The sequence below is a fragment of the Xenopus tropicalis genome, chromosome 8 (assembly GCF_000004195.4).
Source record: "Xenopus tropicalis strain Nigerian chromosome 8, UCB_Xtro_10.0, whole genome shotgun sequence".
Lineage (NCBI taxonomy): Eukaryota > Metazoa > Chordata > Amphibia > Anura > Pipidae > Xenopus > Xenopus tropicalis.
Window position 1 is genome coordinate 15,749,672 of NC_030684.2, and position 21,324 is coordinate 15,770,995.

At 52.5% G+C, this 21,324-nt stretch overlaps 3 protein-coding genes across 4 annotated transcripts in view; all 3 read right to left on the reverse strand.

Annotated features, from left to right (window-relative positions):
• The window catches only part of LOC108645372 (serine/threonine-protein kinase mig-15-like), a 429,797-nt gene that overhangs the window by 149,328 nt on the left and 259,145 nt on the right, over positions 1–21,324 (reverse strand). The window lies entirely within an intron of this gene.
• LOC101734594 (coiled-coil domain-containing protein 77-like) overlaps positions 1–21,324 on the reverse strand; it is a 597,836-nt gene that overhangs the window by 50,929 nt on the left and 525,583 nt on the right. The gene's annotated exons all lie outside the window — the stretch shown is intronic.
• Positions 18,503–19,278, reverse strand: LOC116406987 (lysine-specific demethylase 5A-like). The gene is made up of 2 exons (XM_031892318.1): positions 19,020–19,278; positions 18,503–18,814 (listed from the first exon to the last, which is right to left on the reverse strand). The coding sequence occupies exons 1-2, from the start codon at positions 19,137–19,139 to the stop codon at positions 18,617–18,619; spliced, it is 318 nt and encodes a 105-aa protein (XP_031748178.1). The 5' UTR covers positions 19,140–19,278; the 3' UTR covers positions 18,503–18,616.

The following is a 21,324-nucleotide window of genomic DNA, read 5'->3' on the forward strand; positions in this document are numbered from 1 at the left end:
GCCTCTGGGTACTGGGAATGCCAGGGGCGCTTTAAGTTCCTACAGACAGTCACTTTTATTGGGCTGGGGGGGGCTGTTTGTGCCTCTGGGTACTGGGAATGCCAGGGGGGCTTTAAGGTGCCACAGACAGTCACTATTTATTGGGCTGGGGGGGCTGTTTGTGCCTCTGGATACTGGGAATGCCAGGGGGGCTGTAAGGTGCCACAGACAGTCACTTTTTATTGGGCTGGGGGGGCTGTTTGTTCCTCTGGGTACTGGGAAATGCCAGGGGGGCTGTAAGGTGCCACAGACAGTCACTATTTATTGGGCTGGGGGGGCTGTTTGTGCCTCTGGGTACTTGGAATGCCAGGGGGGCTGTAAGGTGCCACAGACAGTCACTATTTATTGGGCTGGGGGGGGGCTGTTTGTGCCTCTAGGTACTTGGAATGCCAGGGGGGCTGTAAGGTGCCACAGACAGTCACTATTTATTGGGCTGGGGGGGGCTGTTTGTTCCTCTGGGTACTGGGAATGCCAGGGGGGCTGTAAGGTGCCACAGACAGTCACTATTTATTGGGCTGGGGGGGCTGTTTGTGCCTCTGGGTACTGGGAATGCCAGGGGGGCTGTAAGGTTCCACATACAGTCACTTTTTATTGGGCTGGGGGGGCTGTTTGTTCCTCTGGGTACTGGGAATGCTGTAAGGTGCCATAGACAGTCACTATTTATTGGGCTGGGGGGGCTGTTTGTGCCTCTGGGTACTGGGAATGCCAGGGGGGCTGTAAGGTGCCACAGACAGTCACTATTTATTGGGCTGGGGGGGGCTGTTTGTGCCTCTGGGTACTGGGAATGCCAGGGGGGCTGTAAGGTGCCACAGACCGTCACTATTTATTGGGCTGGGGGGGCTGTTTGTGCCTCTGGGTACTGGGAATGCCAGGGGGGCTGTAAGGTTCCACAGACAGTCACTATTTATTGGGCTGGGGGGGCTGTTTGTGCCTCTTGGTACTGGGAATGGCAGGGGGGCTTAAGTTGCTACAGACAGTCACTATTTATTGGGCTGGGGGGGCTGTTTATTCCTCTGGGTACTGGGAATGCCAGGGGGGGCTGTATGGTGCCACAGACAGTCACTATTTATTGGGCTGGGGGGGCTGTTTGTGCCTCTGGGTACTGGGAATGCCAGGGGGGCTGTAAGGTGCCACAGACAGTCACTATTTATTGGGCTGGGGGGGCTGTTTGTGCCTCTGGGTACTGGGAATGCCAGGGGGCTTTAAGTGCTACAGACAGTCACTTTTTATTGGGCTGGGGGGGGCTGTTTGTGCCTCTGGGTACTGGGAATGCCAGGGGGGCTTTAAGTTGCTACAGACAGTCACTTTTTATTGGGCTGGTGGGGGGAGGCTGTTTGTGCCTCTGGATACTGGGAATGCCAGGGGGGCTGTAAGGTGCCACAGACAGTCACTATTTATTGGGCTGGGGGGGGCTGTTTTTCCTCTGGGTACTGGGAATGCCAGGGGGGCTGTAAGGTGCCACAGACAGTCACTATTTATTGGGCTGGGGGGTGCTGTTTATGCCTCTGGGTACTGGGAATGCCAGGGGGGGCTTTAAGGTGCCACAGACAGTCCACTTTTTATTGGGCTGGGGGGGCTGTTTGTGCCTCTGGGTACTGGGAATGCCAGGGGGGCTTTAAGTGCTACAGACAGTCACTATTTATTGGGCTGGGGGGGGCTTGTTTGTGCCTCTGGGTACTGGGAATGCCAGGGGGGCTTTTAAGGTTGCTACAGACAGTCACTATTTATTGGGCTGGGGGGGGGCTGTTTGTGCCTCTGGGTACTGGGGAATGCCAGGGGGGCTGTAAGGTGCCACAGACAGTCACTATTTATTGGCTGGGGGGGGGCTTTTTGTGCCTCTTGGTACTGGTAATGCCGGGGGGGCTGTAAGGTGCCACAGACAGTCACTATTTATTGGGCTGGGGGGGGCTGTTTGTGCCTCTGGGTACTGGGAATGCCAGGGGGGCTGTAAGGTGCCACAGACAGTCACTATTTTATTGGGCTGGGGGGGGCTGTTTGTGCCTCTGGGTACTGGGAATGCCAGGGGGGCTTTAAGTGCCACAGACAGTCACTATTATTGGGCTGGGGGGGCTGTTTTGTGCCTCTGGGTACTGGGAATGCCAGGGGGGCTGTAAGGTGCCACAGACAGTCACTATTTATTGGGTTTGGGGGGGCTGTTTGTGCCTCTGGGTATTGGGAATGCCAGGGGGGCTGTAAGGTGCCACAGACAGTCACTATTTATTGGGCTGGGGGGGCTGTTTGTTCCTCTGGGTACTGGAATGCCAGGGGGGCTGTAAGGTTGCCACAGACAGTCACTATTTATTGGGCTGGGGGGGGGCTGTTTGTGCTTCTGGGTACTGGGAATGCCAGGGGGCTGTAAGGTGCCACAGACAGTCACTATTTATTGGGCTGGGGGGGGGGGCTGTTTGTGCCTCTGGGTACTGGGAATGCCAGGGGGGCTGTAAGGTGCCACAGACAGTCACTATTTATTGGGCTGGGGGGGGGGGCTGTTTGTGCCTCTGGGTACTGGGAATGCCAGGGGGCTGTAAGGTGCCACAGACAGTCACTATTTATTGGGCTGGGGGGGCTGTTTGTGCCTCTGGGTACTGGGAATGCCAGGGGGGCTGTAAGGTGCCACAGACAGTCACTATTTATTGGGCTGGGGGGGGCTGTTTGTGCCTCTGGGTACTGGGAATGCCAGGGGGGCTGTAAGGTGCCACAGACAGTCACTATTTATTGGGCTGGGGGGGGCTGTTTGTGCCTCTGGGTACTGGGAATGCCAGGGGGGCTGTAAGGTGCCACAGACAGTCACTATTTATTGGGCTGGGGGGGCTGTTTGTTCCTCTGGGTACTGGGAATGCCAGGGGGGCTGTAAGGTGCCACAGACAGTCACTATTTATTGGGCTGGGGGGGCTGTTTGTTCCTCTGGGTACTGGGAATGCCAGGGGGGCTGTAAGGTGCCACAGACAGTCACTATTTATTGGGCTGGGGGGGCTGTTTGTGCCTCTGGGTACTGGGAATGCCAGGGGGGCTGTAAGGTGCCACAGACAGTCACTATTTATTGGGCTGGGGGGGGCTGTTTGTGCCTCTGGGTACTGGGAATGCCAGGGGGGCTGTAAGGTGCCACAGACAGTCACTATTTATTGGGCTGGGGGGGCTGTTTGTTCCTCTGGGTACTGGGAATGCCAGGGGGGCTGTAAGGTGCCACAGACAGTCACTATTTATTGGGCTGGGGGGGGGCTGTTTGTGCCTCTGGGTACTGGGAATGCCAGGGGGGCTGTAAGGTGCCACAGACAGTCACTATTTATTGGGCTGGGGGGGCTGTTTGTGCCTCTGGGTACTGGGAATGCCAGGGGGGCTGTAAGGTGCCACAGACAGTCACTATTTATTGGGCTGGGGGGGGGGCTGTTTGTGCCTCTGGGTACTGGGAATGCCAGGGGGGCTGTAAGGTGCCACAGACAGTCACTATTTATTGGGCTGGGGGGGGCTGTTTGTGCCTCTGGGTACTGGGAATGCCAGGGGGGCTGTAAGGTGCCACAGACAGTCACTATTTATTGGGCTGGGGGGGGCTGTTTGTTCCTCTGGGTACTGGGAATGCCAGGGGGGCTGTAAGGTGCCACAGACAGTCACTATTTATTGGGCTGGGGGGCTGTTTGTGCCTCTGGGTACTGGGAATGCCAGGGGGGCTGTAAGGTGCCACAGACAGTCACTATTTATTGGGCTGGGGGGGCTGTTTGTGCCTCTGGGTACTGGGAATGCCAGGGGGGCTGTAAGGTGCCACAGACAGTCACTATTTATTGGGCTGGGGGGGCTGTTTGTGCCTCTGGGTACTGGGAATGCCAGGGGGGCTGTAAGTGCCACAGACAGTCACTATTTATTGGGCTGGGGGGGGCTGTTTGTGCCTCTGGGTACTGGGAATGCCAGGGGGGGCTGTAAGGTGCCACAGACAGTCACTATTTATTGGGCTGGGGGGGCTGTTTGTGCCTCTGGGTACTGGGAATGCCAGGGGGCTGTAAGGTGCCACAGACAGTCACTATTTATTGGGCTGGGGGGGGCTGTTTGTGCCTCTGGGTACTGGGAATGCCAGGGGGGCTGTAAGGTGCCACAGACAGTCACTATTTATTGGGCTGGGGGGGCTGTTTGTGCCTCTGGGTACTGGGAATGCCAGGGGGGCTGTAAGGTGCCACAGACAGTCACTATTTATTGGGCTGGGGGGGCTGTTTGTGCCTCTGGGTACTGGGAATGCCAGGGGGGCTGTAAGGTGCCACAGACAGTCACTATTTATTGGGCTGGGGGGGGCTGTTTGTGCCTCTGGGTACTGGGAATGCCAGGGGGGCTGTAAGGTGCCACAGACAGTCACTATTTATTGGGCTGGGGGGGGCTGTTTGTGCCTCTGGGTACTGGGAATGCCAGGGGGGCTGTAAGGTGCCACAGACAGTCACTATTTATTGGGCTGGGGGGGCTGTTTGTGCCTCTGGGTACTGGGAATGCCAGGGGGGCTGTAAGGTGCCACAGACAGTCACTATTTATTGGGCTGGGGGGGCTGTTTGTGCCTCTGGGTACTGGGAATGCCAGGGGGCTGTAAGGTGCCACAGACAGTCACTATTTATTGGGCTGGGGGGGGCTGTTTGTGCCTCTGGGTACTGGGAATGCCAGGGGGCTGTAAGGTGCCACAGACAGTCACTATTTATTGGGCTGGGGGGGCTGTTTGTGCCTCTGGGTTACTGGGAATGCCAGGGGGCTGTAAGGTGCCACAGACAGTCACTATTTATTGGGCTGGGGGGGCTGTTTGTGCCTCTGGGTACTGGGAATGCCAGGGGGCTGTAAGGTGCCACAGACAGTCACTATTTATTGGGCTGGGGGGGGGGGCTGCTTTGTGCCTCTGGGTACTGGGAATGCCAGGGGGGCTGTAAGGTGCCACAGACAGTCACTATTTATTGGGCTGGGGGGGCTGTTTGTGCCTCTGGTACTGGAATGCCAGGGGGGCTGTAAGGTGCCACAGACAGTCACTATTTATTGGGCTGGGGGGGGCTGTTTGTGCCTCTGGGTACTGGGAATGCCAGGGGGGCTGTAAGGTGCCACAGACAGTCACTATTTATTGGGCTGGGGGGGCTGTTTGTGCCTCTGGGTACTGGGAATGCCAGGGGGCTGTAAGGTGCCACAGACAGTCACTATTTATTGGGCTGGGGGGGGCTGTTTGTTCCTCTGGGTACTGGGAATGCCAGGGGGCTGTAAGGTGCCACAGACAGTCACTATTTATTGGGCTGGGGGGGGCTGTTTGTGCCTCTGGGTACTGGGAATGCCAGGGGGGCTGTAAGGTGCCACAGACAGTCACTATTTATTGGGCTGGGGGGGGCTGTTTGTTGCCTCTGGGTACTGGGAATGCCAGGGGGGCTGTAAGGTGCCACAGACAGTCACTATTTATTGGGCTGGGGGGGGGCTGTTTGTGCCTCTGGGTACTGGGAATGCCAGGGGGCTGTAAGGTGCCACAGACAGTCACTATTTATTGGGCTGGGGGGGCTGTTTGTGCCTCTGGGTACTGGGAATGCCAGGGGGGCTGTAAGGTGCCACAGACAGTCACTATTTATTGGGCTGGGGGGGGGCTGTTTGTGCCTCTGGGTACTGGGAATGCCAGGGGGGCTGTAAGGTGCCACAGACAGTCACTATTTATTGGGCTGGGGGGGGCTGTTTGTGCCTCTGGGTACTGGGAATGCCAGGGGGGCTGTAAGGTGCCACAGACAGTCACTATTTATTGGGCTGGGGGGGGCTGTTTGTGCCTCTGGGTACTGGGAATGCCAGGGGGGCTGTAAGGTGCCACAGACAGTCACTATTTATTGGGCTGGGGGGGGCTGTTTGTGCCTCTGGGTACTGGGAATGCCAGGGGGCTGTAAGGTGCCACAGACAGTCACTATTTATTGGGCTGGGGGGGCTGTTTGTGCCTCTGGGTACTGGGAATGCCAGGGGGGCTGTAAGGTGCCACAGACAGTCACTATTTATTGGGCTGGGGGGGCTGTTTGTGCCTCTGGGTACTGGGAATGCCAGGGGGGCTGTAAGGTGCCACAGACAGTCACTATTTATTGGGCTGGGGGGGCTGTTTGTGCCTCTGGGTACTGGGAATGCCAGGGGGGCTGTAAGGTGCCACAGACAGTCACTATTTATTGGGCTGGGGGGGGCTGTTTGTTCCTCTGGGTACTGGAATGCCAGGGGGGCTGTAAGGTGCCACAGACAGTCACTATTTATTGGGCTGGGGGGGCTGTTTGTGCCTCTGGGTACTGGGAATGCCAGGGGGGCTGTAAGGTGCCACAGACAGTCACTATTTATTGGGCTGGGGGGGCTGTTTGTGCCTCTGGGTACTGGGAATGCCAGGGGGGCTGTAAGGTGCCACAGACAGTCACTATTTATTGGGCTGGGGGGGCTGTTTGTGCCTCTGGGTACTGGGAATGCCAGGGGGGCTGTAAGGTGCCACAGACAGTCACTATTTATTGGGCTGGGGGGGCTGTTTGTGCCTCTGGGTACTGGGAATGCCAGGGGGGCTGTAAGGTGCCACAGACAGTCACTATTTATTGGGCTGGGGGGGCTGTTTGTGCCTCTGGGTACTGGGAATGCCAGGGGGGCTGTAAGGTGCCACAGACAGTCACTATTTATTGGGCTGGGGGGGCTGTTTTGTTCCTCTGGGTACTGGGAATGCCAGGGGGGCTGTAAGGTGCCACAGACAGTCACTATTTATTGGGCTGGGGGGGCTGTTTGTGCCTCTGGGTACTGGAATGCCAGGGGGGCTGTAAGGTGCCACAGACAGTCACTATTTATTGGGCTGGGGGGGCTGTTTGTGCCTCTGGGTACTGGGAATGCCAGGGGGGCTGTAAGGTGCCACAGACAGTCACTATTTATTGGGCTGGGGGGGGCTGTTTGTGCCTCTGGGTACTGGGAATGCCAGGGGGGCTGTAAGGTGCCACAGACAGTCACTATTTATTGGGCTGGGGGGGCTGTTTGTGCCTCTGGGTACTGGGAATGCCAGGGGGCTGTAAGGTGCCACAGACAGTCACTATTTATTGGGCTGGGGGGGGCTGTTTGTGCCTCTGGGTACTGGGAATGCCAGGGGGCTGTAAGGTGCCACAGACAGTCACTATTTATTGGGCTGGGGGGGCTGTTTGTGCCTCTGGGTACTGGGAATGCCAGGGGGGCTGTAAGGTGCCACAGACAGTCACTATTTATTGGGCTGGGGGGGGCTGTTTGTGCCTCTGGGTACTGGGAATGCCAGGGGGGCTGTAAGGTGCCACAGACAGTCACTATTTATTGGGCTGGGGGGGCTGTTTGTGCCTCTGGGTACTGGGAATGCCAGGGGGCTGTAAGGTGCCACAGACAGTCACTATTTATTGGGCTGGGGGGGGCTGTTTGTGCCTCTGGGTACTGGGAATGCCAGGGGGGCTGTAAGGTGCCACAGACAGTCACTATTTTATTGGGCTGGGGGGGCTGTTTGTGCCTCTGGGTACTGGGAATGCCAGGGGGGCTGTAAGGTGCCACAGACAGTCACTATTTATTGGGCTGGGGGGGCTGTTTGTGCCTCTGGGTACTGGGAATGCCAGGGGGGCTGTAAGGTGCCACAGACAGTCACTATTTATTGGCTGGGGGGGCTGTTTGTTGCCTCTGGGTACTGGGAATGCCAGGGGGGCTGTAAGGTGCCACAGACAGTCACTATTATTGGGCTGGGGGGGGCTGTTTGTTCCTCTGGGTACTGGGAATGCCAGGGGGGCTGTAAGGTGCCACAGACAGTCACTATTTATTGGGCTGGGGGGGCTGTTTGTGCCTCTGGGTACTGGGAATGCCAGGGGGGCTGTTAAGGTGCCACAGACAGTCACTATTTATTGGGCTGGGGGGGGCTGTTTGTGCCTCTGGGTACTGGGAATGCCAGGGGGGTGTAAGGTGCCACAGACAGTCACTATTTATTGGCTGGGGGGGCTGTTTTGTTCCTCTGGGTACTGGGAATGCCAGGGGGCTGTAAGGTGCCACAGACAGTCACTATTTATTTGGCTGGGGGGGGCTGTTTGTGCCTCTGGGTACTGGGAATGCCAGGGGGGCTGTAAGGTGCCACAGACAGTCACTATTTATTGGGCTGGGGGGGTGTTTGTGCCTCTGGGTACTGGGAATGCCAGGGGGCTGTAAGGTGCCACAGACAGTCACTATTTATTGGGCTGGGGGGGCTGTTTGTGCCTCTGGGTACTGGGAATGCCAGGGGGCTGTAAGGTGCCACAGACAGTCACTAATATTGGGCTGGGGGGGCTGTTTTGTTCCTCTGGGTACTGGAAAGCCAGGGGGCTGTAAGGTGCCACAGACAGTCACTATTTATTTGGGCTGGTGGGGGCTGTTTGTGCCTCTGGGTACTGGAATGCCCAGGGGGGCTGTAAGGTGCCACAGATAGTCACTATTTATTGGGCTGGGGGGGGGCTGTTTGTCCTCTGGGTACTGGAATGCCAGGGGGGCTGTAAGGTGCCACAGACAGTCACTATTTATTGGGCTGGGGGGGGCTGTTTGTGCCTCTGGGTACTGGGAATGCCAGGGGGGCTGTAAGGTGCCACAGACAGTCACTATTTATTGGGCTGGGGGGGGCTGTTTGTTCCTCTGGGTACTGGGAATGCCAGGGGGACTGTAAGGTTCCACAGACAGTCACTATTTATTGGGCTGGGGGGGGCTGTTTGTGCCTCTGGGTACTGGGAATGCCAGGGGGCTGTAAGGTGCCACAGACAGTCACTATTTATTGGCTGGGGGGCTGTTTGTGCCTCTGGGTACTGGGAATGCCAGGGGGGCTGTAAGGTGCCACAGACAGTCACTATTTATTGGGCTGGGGGGGCTGTTTGTTCCTCTGGGTACTGGGAATGCCAGGGGGGCTGTAAGGTGCCACAGACAGTCACTATTTATTGGGCTGGGGGGGCTGTTTGTGCCTCTGGGTACTGGGAATGCCAGGGGGCTGTAAGGTGCCACAGACAGTCACTATTTATTGGGCTGGGGGGGGCTGTTTGTGCCTCTGGGTACTGGGAATGCCAGGGGGGCTGTAAGGTGCCACAGACAGTCACTATTTATTGGCTGGGGGGGGGCTGTTTGTGCCTCTGGGTACTGGAATGCCAGGGGGCTGTAAGGTGCCACAGACAGTCCACTATTTATTGGGCTGGGGGGGCTGTTTGTGCCTCTGGGTACTGGAATGCCAGGGGGGCTTAAGTGCCACATACAGTCCACTATTTTTTGGGCTGGGGGGCGTTTTGTTCTCTGGTACTGGGAATGCCAGGGGGCTGTAAGGTGCCACAGACATTCACTATTTATTGGGCTGGGGGGGCTGTTTGTTCCTCTGGGTACTGGGAATGCCAGGGGGGCTGGTAAGTGCCACAGACAGTCACTATTTATTGGGCTGGGGGGGGCTGTTTGTGTCTCTGGGTACTGGGAATGCCAGGGGGGCTGTAAGGTGCCACAGACAGTCACTATTTATTGGGCTGGGGGGGCTGTTTTGTGCCTCTGGGTACTGGGAATGCCAGGGGGGCTGTAAGGTGCCACAGACAGTCACTATTATTGGGCTGGGGGGCTGTTTGTTCCTCTGGGTACTGGGAATGCCAGGGGGCTGTAAGGTGCCACAGACAGTCACTATTTATTGGGCTGGGGGGCTGTTTGTGCCTCTGGGTACTGGGAATGCCAGGGGGGCTTAAGGTGCCACAGACAGTCACTATTTATTGGGCTGGGGGGGCTGTTTGTTCCTCTGGGTACTGGGAAATGCCAGGGGGGCTGTAAGGTGCCACAGACAGTCCACTATTTATTTGGCTGGGGGGGGCTGTTTGTGCCTCTGGGTACTGGGAATGCCAGGGGGGCTGTAAGGTGCCACAGACAGTCACTATTTATTGGCTGGGGGGGCTTTTGTGCCTCTGGGTACTGGAATGCCAGGGGGCTGTAAGGTGCCACAGACAGTCACTATTTATTGGGCTGGGGGGGCTGTTTGTGCCTCTGGGTACTGGAATGCCAGGGGGGCTGTAAGGTGCCACAGACAGTCACTATATATTGGGCTGGGGGGGCTGTTTGTTCCTCTGGGTACTGGAAAAGCCAGGGGGGCTGTAAGGTGCCACAGACAGTCTCTATTTATTTGGCTGGGGGGGCTGTTTGTGCCTCTGGGTACTGGGAATGCCAGGGGGGCTATAAGGTGCCACAGATAGTCACTATTTATTGGGCTGGGGGGGCTGTTTTGTCCTCTGGTACTGGGAATGCCAGGGGGCGTAAGGTGCCACAGACAGTCACTATTTATTGGGCAGGGGGGGCTGTTTGTGCCTCTGGGTACTGGAATGCCAGGGGGGCTGTAAGGTGCCACAGACAGTCACTATTTATTGGGCTGGGGGGCTGTTTGTTCCTCTGGGTACTGGGAATGCCAGGGGACTGTAAGGTTCTACAGACAGTCACTATTTTTGGGCCGGGGGGGGCTGTTTGTGCCTCTGGGTACTGGGAATGCCAGGGGGACTGTAAGGTGCCACAGACAGTCACTATTTTATTTGGCTAGGGGGGCTGTTTGTGCCTTCTGGGTACTGGGAATGCCAGGGGGGCTGTAAGGTGCCACAGACAGTCACTATTTATTGGGCTGGGGGGGCTGTTTGTTCCTCTGGGTACTGGGAATGCCAGGGGGGCAGTAAGGTGCTACAGACAGTCACTATTTATTGGGCTGGGGGGGCTGTTTGTGTCTCTGGGTACTGGAAAGCCAGGGGGGCTGTAAGGTGCCACAGACAGTCTCTATTTATTTGGCTGGGGGGGCTGTTTGTGCCTCTGGGTACTGGGAATGCCAGGGGGGTGTAAGGTGCCACAGACAGTCACTATTTATTGGGCTGGGGGGGCTGTTTGTTCCTCTGGGTACTGGGAATGCCAGGGGGGCTGTAAGGTGCCACAGACAGTCACTATTTATTGGGCTGGGGGGGCTGTTTGTGCCTCTGGGTACTGGGAATGCCAGGGGGGCTGTAAGGTGCCACAGACAGTCACTATTTATTGGGCTGGGGGGGCTGTTTGTGCCTCTGGGTACTGGGAATGCCAGGGGGGCTGTAAGGTGCCACAGACAGTCACTATTTATTGGGCTGGGGAGGGCTGTTTGTGCCTCTGGGTACTGGGAATGCCAGGGGGGCTGTAAGGTGCCACAGATAGTCACTAATTTATTGGGCTGGGGGGGCTGTTTTGTTCCTCTCGTATTGGGAATGCCAGGGGGGCTGTAAGGTGCCACAGACAGTCACTATTTATTGGGCCGGGGGGGGCTGTTTGTGCCTCTGGGTACTTGGGAATGCCAGGGGGGGCTGTAAGGTGCCACAGACAGTCACTATTTATTGGGCTGGGGGGGCTGTTTGTTCCTCTGGGTACTGGGAATGCCAGGGGGACTGTAAGGTGCTACAGACAGTCACTATTTATTGGGCTGGGGGGGGGCTGTTTGTGCCTCTGGGTACTGGGAGCTACAGACAGTCACTATTTATTTGGCTGGGGGGGCTGTTTGTGCTTCTGGGTACTGGGAATTCCAGGGGGACTGTACTGTAAGGTGCTACAGACAGTCACTATTTATTCGGCCGGGGGGGGGGCTGTTTGTTCCTCTGGGTACTGGGAATGCCAGGGGGGCTTTAAGGTGCCACAGACAGTCACTATTTATTGGGCTGGGGGGGCTGTTTGTGCCTCTGGGTAATGGGAATGCCAGGGGGGCTGTAAGGTGCCACAGACAGTCACTATTTATTGGGTGTCAGGATAGTCAATTAAGAGAAACCTTTTCAGCCAAGGTTTTAAAAACAGTGCAAAATACAATGGTTCCTATATAGAAAGAAACAGTTTAGAAAAAATGTACCCCCATCCTCAATTTGGTGCCAGAACTGAAGGTGAATGAGGGGCTTCCCTCTGTTCAACAACTGGCCCATGGGCAAACTTTACTGCTCTGAACAGCAGGGGTAGGGGTATGGGTAGGGGAGAGGTCCAGTGGGTAAGGCAGCACCAGAACTAAATACAGCCCTGATCTCTTTCCAGTTAAAAATCTGTGGGAGCGTTTTAAAATTGAGGTGCACAAATATCTTCTGCCCAACCTGAATAACATGGGGCAGAACTATTCAAATGAATGAGGCAACAGTGTGCCAGTGTACTTACCCCCAGTGTCGGGCGCCCTAGGCAACCTGGTCGGCTTTGCCTGCCCCAACCAGTCCCCCCCATACACAGTGCCCCAATTGCCCCGAAGACAGGGCCCTCCGAAGATGGTGTTCTTTGGCTTCTTCTCCTTCAGCGGCAGCTCCGGTGACTTCAGACTCCTCCAAGAGACAGGCCCTTTTATAAGGTTGCGCACGGGGCACAACCAATCGATTAGCCGCTGACAACCAATGAAATTTAAGATGCCCAATGTTAAGGTTGACTGGGCCCTTATTTGATTATCCAGAAGCATGGCTGGGCCCCCCTTAAATGTAGAAATTCTCCGGGACGACTGTGCCCCCCTGATGGCGGCCCTGGCTATTTATAACTGGACGATCTGGAGAGCAAGCATTTTGGGAAAAGGTAAGGGAATGGCAATGCCAGGTAATATATTTATGCGTTATAGACAGAAGCCAGGTACTGACTTGGAGTAAAAAATAGGTCCTGGCATTTCAAGGACACAAAGGCCCAACAGCCCAACAAATAGTGATTGCCTATGGCAGGGGTGGCCAGACTTTTTTCGGTCGCGACCAATTATCCTGCAAGGTCTTTTAATCAGCAGGCTTCTTTGTGACACTGTTTCAGCTATCAACCATGGGCAGTAACTCATGGCAACCAATCAAATTGTTGCATTCATTGTTCTACCTGCAGGTGACTGGAATAATCCAAACTCCAATTGGTTGCTATGGGTTACTGCCCAGGGGCAAATTTGCACCAGTGTTAATAAACAAGCCCCCAGAAAGATCTTCCAGGGAAGGTACATCTGCCATTGACTTCTACATAATATCGACTAGTTTTAGATGGCAAATTGTTGAATTCGGAATCGTCGCCACATTGTAAATATCCAAAAGCCGCAACTTTTTATTTGGTGACCTTTAGCGCTTTTCTCTGTAATAATAAAACAGTACCTGTACTTGATCCCAACTAAGATATAATTACCCCTTATTGGGGCAGAACAGCCCTATTGGGTTTATTTAATGGTTAAATGATTCCCTTTTCTCTGTAATAATAAAACAGTACCTGTACTTGATCCCAACTAAGATATAATTACCCCTTATTGGGGCAGAACAGCCCTATTGGGTTTAATTAATGTTTTATTGATTATTTAGTAGACTTAAGGTACGAAGATCCAAATTACAGAAAGACCCCTTATCCGGAATACCCTTTGTCCCAAGCATTCTAGATAATGGCTCCTATACCTGTAGTATATTCGAGGATCAGGTTAAAATAAAATGATGTCTTCATACAATGAAGTTCATGGAGCCTTTGAGCAGACTAGGGGCCCAAAAATTCTGGGGGACCACATCTGGCCCACAGGCCTCCAATTGGACAACCGTGATCTAGACTGTTAGATGGTGCTTTGTTTCCATGGGGCAACTGGGAATGGGAAGGTCGATTTCCATGGATCAATAAGAATATAATAAAAGGTTCCAAAGCAACAGTTGATGCCAGTTTGGGAATGGCACACTTTTCCATATCCCCAGGCTGAACCTGGTGCAGCTACAGAAATATATATAAACCTTGTACAAACATAGCCACAGGCAGTCACAGAAACCCTATGAATATACACAATTGATGCATTACTGAGAATATACTCATCCCACAAGTTGCCTGACTCTTAGGTCAGTGGGTTAGAAATGCAGGAATCGGGTACACCGGGCATCTAAAGCTGAGCTTCATACGTATGGGCCGTAGCAAAGAGCTTTTCTGAGCGGCTGTCTGGGTCAAAACCAGACCCTAGTTGCACCCACCAGTGATGTAGGCAGAAGTGGTCCATGTACAGGCCCAAAGTGGGCAACAAGGGGCTCAGGCCTTGGGTCTGTGTGTACATGACCAGCATGGTGTTTAATCAGTGCTTAAGAAACTGCCAATAAATCACCATAAACCACTGCTTATTGCCTCCCAATACTCCCTGATAGCTGCACCCATTGCCAAAGGCATTGTAGTCCCTAAAATCATGTTGAGTAAAGGACTTTGCCCCAACCTGCTGGGTGGATTACCCAATCTAAAGGGCTTGTAAACCCTGCTGCACTGCATTGCTCAACCCAACTGTATTTAGTTGGTGCCGGACTACAAATCCCAGAATAATGCAATATATAATGAAGGCTGAGGCATGCTGGGAGCTGTAGCCTAGAAACATCGGAGTTGTATTCTTAAAGCAATATTGCTCAATGAAATGTATTGAAAACTTTTCCCCAAATCTCCAGCGACCCCTCAAAATTAAAAAAAATCCCCCAATGAGAATCCCAGCTGATGTGAGTAAATCCGGCTCCCTGTTCTCTGTTCCTGCAATTGGAGTTGGGAGCAGGGCCGCCATCAGGGGGCACAGGGGGTACGACCATCCCGGGCCCGGGCATTTTTAGCTGGGGTGGGCCAATCTTCAGTTGCGTCTTCCTCTACGTGCCGCGGCTCTCTGCTGCATCCTCGCTTTTATAAGGTTGCGCCCGTGCGTACTGACGTCACACGCACAGAGCACAACCTTATAAAAGCACAGAAGCAGCTGGGAGCCGCGGCACAGAGAGGAGGACATCATGGGAGCAGGACGCTGCTGGGAGGAAATTGAAGGTGCTTGGGGCCCTGGGGGAAGCTGAAGGATGCCCTGGTGGAAGATGAAGGATGCTTTGGGGGGTGCCCTGGTGGAAGATGAAGGATGCTTTGGGGGGGGGTGGAAGATGAAGGATGCTTGGGGGGGGCCCTGGTGGAAGATGAAGGATGCTTGGGGGGGGGGGCCCTGGTGGAAGATGAAGGATGCTTGGGGCTTGGGGGGAAGGATGCTTGGGGGGGGCCCTGGTGGAAGATGAAGGATGCTTGGGGGGGCCCTGGTGGAAGATGAAGGATGCTTGGGGGGGCCCTGGTGGAAGATGAAGGATGCTTGGGGGGGGCCCTGGTGGAAGATGAAGGATGCTTTGGGGGGGGGTGGCTGGTGGAAGATGAAGATGCTTGGGGGGGGCCCTGGTGGAAGATGAAGGATGCTTGGGGGGGGCCCTGGTGGAAGATGAAGGATGCTTGGGGGGGCCCTTGGAAGCTGAAGGATGCTTGGGGGGGCCGGAGGATGCTGGGGGTGCCCTGCGGTATGTGTAATTTGGGGGAGGACCACTGATGTTTTAGGGGGCCCTGGGCTGGCTAGCAATGATTTAGGGGGTACCTGCCCTGGCACCAATGCAAAACGTAACCCCTGGCTACCAATGTCTGTATGTCTTTTGTATTGATGGGGGTGTGTGGGAGGGGCCATTGGGGGTGTGGGAGGAGGGGGGCCCAGAAATTTTTTTTGTGAGGGGCCCCGTGATTTCTGATGGCGGCCCTGGTTGGGAGCAATAAGCACAGTTTCCCAGCACTGAACAAGTCTGTCCCTTTATCCCCATGTCTGATTCCTGTGCCATATAATGACGGGGAAAATGCCATCATTATCTCTATATGTAAGGTACCAGCAAGATGGCCGACACAGTGCTGGGAATCGGGATTCTTAGTGGTGAATTCTATTGCATTTTGGTCAGTAGAATTCTCATTAGTGAGTTTTATTGCATCTATAATTATGTTTTTGGGCAACTTCTATAGCATAACTAGGTTTATAACCCCCTTCAGGGTCCGCAGTGAGGTGTGGAGTCATTTGTCATTGTTACTTTTTATTACCTATCTTTCTATTCAGACCCACTCCTATACATATCCCAGTTTCTCATTCCAACCACTGCCTGGTTGCTAGGCTAGTTTGGACCCTAGCAACCTTATTGCTGCTAAAAGGCCAAGACGGAGAGTTGCTCAATATAAAGCTAAATAATTCAAAAAACACAAATGTATGTATGTATGTATATCTTTATTTATAAAGTGCTACTTATGTACACAGCGCTGTACAGTAGAATACATTAATACAAACAGGGGGTTATTAAGATAATAATAGATAAATACTCCGTATAACAATAAATACAAATAAATAAATACAAATAAATACAAGATACAGTTGCAATAAGTTAAGAGTCAAAGACACAAGAGGATGGAGGTCCCTGCCCCGAAGAGCTTACAATCTAGATGGGAGGGTAACTTACGGACACAGTAGGTCACAGTGTCACAAATAATAAAAAAATGAAGACCAATTGCAAATTGTTCAGAATAGCACTCTACAGGGTTGGACTGGGCCGCCGGGACACCGGGAAAAATCCCGGTGGGCCCTGGCCCTAGTGGCCCAGTCCGACCTTTGCCGGCGCTCCCCCTTCTGACTGTTCCGCCCCGATGCGTTCAATTTATACGCAATCAGGGAGGACGTCAGGTGGGGGGGTTGGGGGGGCCCCTGGGGGGGGGGTAGGGGACACGGCTGCAGGGCCCCTGGGGCGGGAGCCCCGGTGGGCCCTGCACCCCCCAGTCCGACCCTGGCACTCTACGCAACATACCAAAAGTGAATTTACTGAAGAACATGTTTACAAACAAGGAGACAAGAAACAGGGCCGGAACTAGGGGTAGGCAGAAGAGGCAGCTGCCTAGGGTGCAACGATGGAGGGGCGCCAGGCAGGAGCCTCTCCTGCCTACCCCTAGCGCTACTTTGTCATTGCCTCCGCCGCTTGTCATTAGCGGCGGAGCAATGACTGAACTAACCGCCACGCCCCCTCCCACCTCCTCCTGTGCATTGGCGCACATGCGCCGTTCGGGGGCAGGGAGGTGGGCGGAGTTTGCCGACCGGGTTGCCTAGGGCGCCCGGTCGGCTTGGCCCGCCCCTGACAAGAAATCCTGTTTTTTTTGATAGAGGACTCAGCACAGCGTTTCTGTGAATGCTTATGGCTGTATTCACGTAGACTGTTCTGATAAAGCTTACTTAGCATTGCAAGGGGAGAGCACCCCTTACTCTCTTAGTAGTTAAGCCAATGCCCAGCATTATTGCCAGGATACAGTAGTTGGAGTGAGCTCGGCAAAGCTCTGGCGCACAAGAATATTCCGGCCCTGCATCCAAATTTAGAGTTCTACAAGCCTCCAAGATCCAACCCAGAGGTGAGTTTGTGACTTTAATTATACAATAGAAGGAGGAGGAGGAGGAGGAGTACCATGGTGCTCGTGCATTTCCCTCCCAGGGATGGGTACCTGACCTTGTGCTGCTTATTGTTTCATTAGGAAATCCAACTGAATCTCAAGGCTCCGGGGCTTTTGCTGAACTGACTCTCAAATCCCTCACATCCTTCTCATGCCCCATTCGCTGTTTGGCGGATGCCGTTGGGATTTATCAGGCCTGTGACCTGAGATTAGTGGCTGAAAGTGAAGGTCACACACACCAGCCTCCCCCTTAGCCGTATAGCAGGATGGATTATAATTCCCTGCAGCCATCAACTATATGTTTAAAGGGCACCGCTCACAATTAGATGCGGCCAAATAAAGCCCTGACCACTCTTTAATACCGGCCACATATTGAATCCACGCCTTGCATGGCTAATTAACAAATCATTGAGATGCATGCTGCAGACTGAACTGGTTCATGTACAGCCATGCAGCATGCATCTATATGAATTGCTAATTAGCCATGCAACATGTGGATTCAATATGTGGCCAGTATTAAAGGGGTGAGGTGGCAACCCTAGAACTTGGCAGGACCCACACACAGACCAATAGGCTACCAGCTTGGCTGGGTGGGAACTGAACTGCCACCACTTTCCATAGAAGGACACTGAGCCCTGAAAGACTTAAAGGGACAGTAAGACCAAAAATGTAAAGTGTAGCAAAGCCCTGCAAAGGTAAAAGTTTGTGTTTGCTTCAGAAAGACTACTATAGTTTATATAAACAAAGCTGCTGTGTAGCCCCGGGGGCAGCCATTCAAGCTGGAAAGAAAAGCACAGGTTACATAGCAAATAACAAATAAGCTTTCTAGATTCCCATTGAATTCTACAGAGAATATCTGTTATCTGCTACGTAACCTGTGCCTTTTCTCCTGTTTTTCCAGCTTGAATGGCTGCCCCCATGGCTACACAGCAGCTTTGTTTATGTATAAACTATGGCAGTCTTTCTGAGGCAAACACACAGCTTTTACCAGTTCAGGGCAACAGTACATTAACCCATTATCCAGAAAGTTCCGAATTACTGAAAGGCCGTCTCCCATAGACTCCATTATAAGCAAATAATTCTAAATTTTAAAAATGTTTTCCTTTTTCTCTGTATTAATAAAACAGTACCTGTACTTGATCCCAACTAAGATATAATTACCCCTTATTGGGGGCAGAACAGCCCTATTGGGTTTATTTAATGGTTAAATGATTCCCTTTTCCCTGTAATAATAAAACAGTACCTGTACTTGATCCCAACTAAGATATGATTAATCCTTATTGGATGCAAAACAATCCTGTGAGGTTTAAATGATCCAAATTACGGAAAGAACCCTTATCTGAAAAGCCCCAGGTCCCGAGCATTCTGGATAACAGGTCCTATACCGGTACCTTTACTAAAAACTGAAACAGAAGGTTTCTCTCTAGAATATTCTAGGTGCATTTCTTACCATCAGGCTGACGCCAGACTGGAACAGCTCGTAGGGGTAGAGGATTCGGTCATAGTGCAACTTCAGAAGAGAGCCTGTGCCTTTGCCTGGCTGGTATCCCATCCGATTGCCCACCTGAGACCATTTCTTCTCTTTAGTGACAACCTCAAAGCCCCCCTCACTGGAAACCACCTGGAGTGAAAAAGGAAAGAAGGTAACAGTCTACGGATGGCTTTGGGCAATAAGGCCCTTTCTGTTCTTTTAGAAAGGTGTAATTATATAAACTTCCTGCAGTTATTTAATTACAGTAAACCATTTAATCCTGGCGCAGAAGACACTGCAAGATGCTAATGCGTATGTTGTTTATCTGCAGAACCACCTGTCCCTGCACGCCCACCTTGCTCAGTGCATACACACCCAACAGCTTGCCATCCACCACTGGAATTCTGAGCGCGGAACCTTGCAGCTCCCAAAATTTTCCCAGCTGATCCAAGAAATCGAGTTTGACACGGGTCATTGCCTGGATGAAAGAAAATTCCGACAGTCAGGGTGCAAGCCTGCAGATAACATACTATACTAAAGCAAAGAGTAATTAACTTATAGCCTTACGACTGCTGTGAACTACAACTCCCAGCATTCTTTAGGGCTCTGGCACACGGGGAGATTAGTTGCCCGCGACAAATCTCCCTGTTCGCGGGCGACTAATCTCCCTGAATTGCCATCCCACCGGTGAAAATGTAAGTCGCCGGTGGGATGGCACACGCTGCGCAGGAGATTTCGGCAAATCGCCGAAGTTGCCGCAATCGCGCCGCCGTGTGTGCCATCCCACCGGCGACACATTTTTGCCGGTGGAATGGCAATTCGGGGAGATTAGTTGCCCGCGAACAGGGAGATTTGTCGCGGGCGACTAATCTCCCCGTGTGCCAGAGCCCTTATAGGTGGAAAGCTGCTGTAAATTGTCTACCCTAATTCTAACATCAAACCTGAACACTTATTTCTATATTTAAGTTCTACAATACAATCAGTATTACGGCCAAACATATACATAGCCACTTGCAGTTGTCCAGCGATGTAAAGTTACCAACAATATGGTCTATAACACACTGGACTTTTTAACTTCCTTTTCTCTTTTTGGAATTGTAGTTAAAATTCACAGTGTTTTCAATAAAGTCTAAGGGGCTGATTTACTAACCCACGAATCCGACCCGAATTGGAAAAGTTCCGACTTGAAAACGAACATTTTGCGACTTTTTCGTATGTTTTGCGATTTTTTCGGATTCTGTACGAATTTTTCGTTACCAATACGATTTTTGCGTAAAAACGCGAGTTTTTCGTATCCATTACGAAAGTTGCGTAAAAAGTTGCGCATTTGCGGATCTTCACCCGATATCAGAGGAGAATCCAGGCTATCTTGATCGTGTGGCCAAACGATCGATTATAACGCGGGTATAGGCAAAGTCGGTTTGATGGGAGAATAACGAGCCGATACGGTCCCCATGCCGACTAGATTTTTTAACCTGGATCGATATCTGCCGCGATTTCAGGCCAGATATGGGGTCGGGGCAGGCAACGCGGTTAGTGCCCTACATGGGCCGATTAGTTGCTGAATCAGGTCTAAGACCCATATCGGCAGCATACAATCGGCCCGTGTATGGGACCTTAGGCAGTATGTATTTGTTCCAGAACCAGTAGCCGAATATTTTACTTTCACTTATTCTTAAACTGCTCTAGGCCAGCTAGCTAAATAGAACCTTTGCTATATAAACAAACGTGTATATGTTTAATCTGACTTATCATGATCTTGCATTGTTTAAATCGGATGTGAGGCAGAAGTATTTATAGAGACTGGAATCCCATGCTAATCATTCATAACTCCTGGACAGCTTAAACAAAAGCAGTTTCTAGCATGAGCTTCCGATTCAGGCAGGGAATATGGAAGAAGTTTATAGCAGGAAGGGGCCACTGGATCCTCATAATGAGCTTGGATATGAGGCCAAGGACCAATGATCAGAAATTATACGCAGTACAGTATATGTTATGATAAGTTATTCTGCTGTTTTCCTCTAATTACTGAGAATGATGGAATCTGGTCCTGTGCAACTATGGATGCAGGCCTCACTTCATGCTATGTTCCTCTCGCATAGTATGTCCCTGTGTGATGGAGTCACTAAGCGCACTAGGAAAGGATTAACTATCCAAACATCAGCTTGATGGCCCTGTGCCATTTTCATTTTGTTATGATTTAGGGTGAAACAGAACTGAGTACGGTACTACTAAAATAGACAATGCTGATCATTTACTGATAATTGCTACTCTACATGTGTTTTAGGCAGAAGGCATTCTCAGGTATTGTCTTTTGGCAGGGGTATTTTCTGGCATTTAGTAGCCATGAAAAAGTAGCTGCTACTAAGTAGCCGTGTGTCTTCAGCTCGCGCATTAATATGGGTTGTAACCCTGTAGGGGAGCTGGTTTAACTTGTACCGCACGGAACGGTCGAATGGGGATGTTCGATTGGGTTTTTTTCGTAATGATGCGGTACTTTGCGATTTTTTCGTATGTTTTGCGAGTTTTTCGATTTCTTTACGAATTTTTCGGATCCAGTGGCGATTTTTGCGTAAAAAGTTGCGCATTCTTTGCGTAAGCGTTCAAAACTTTACGCGAAAAGTTGCGCATTTTTCGTAGCGTTAAGTGTTTAACTACGA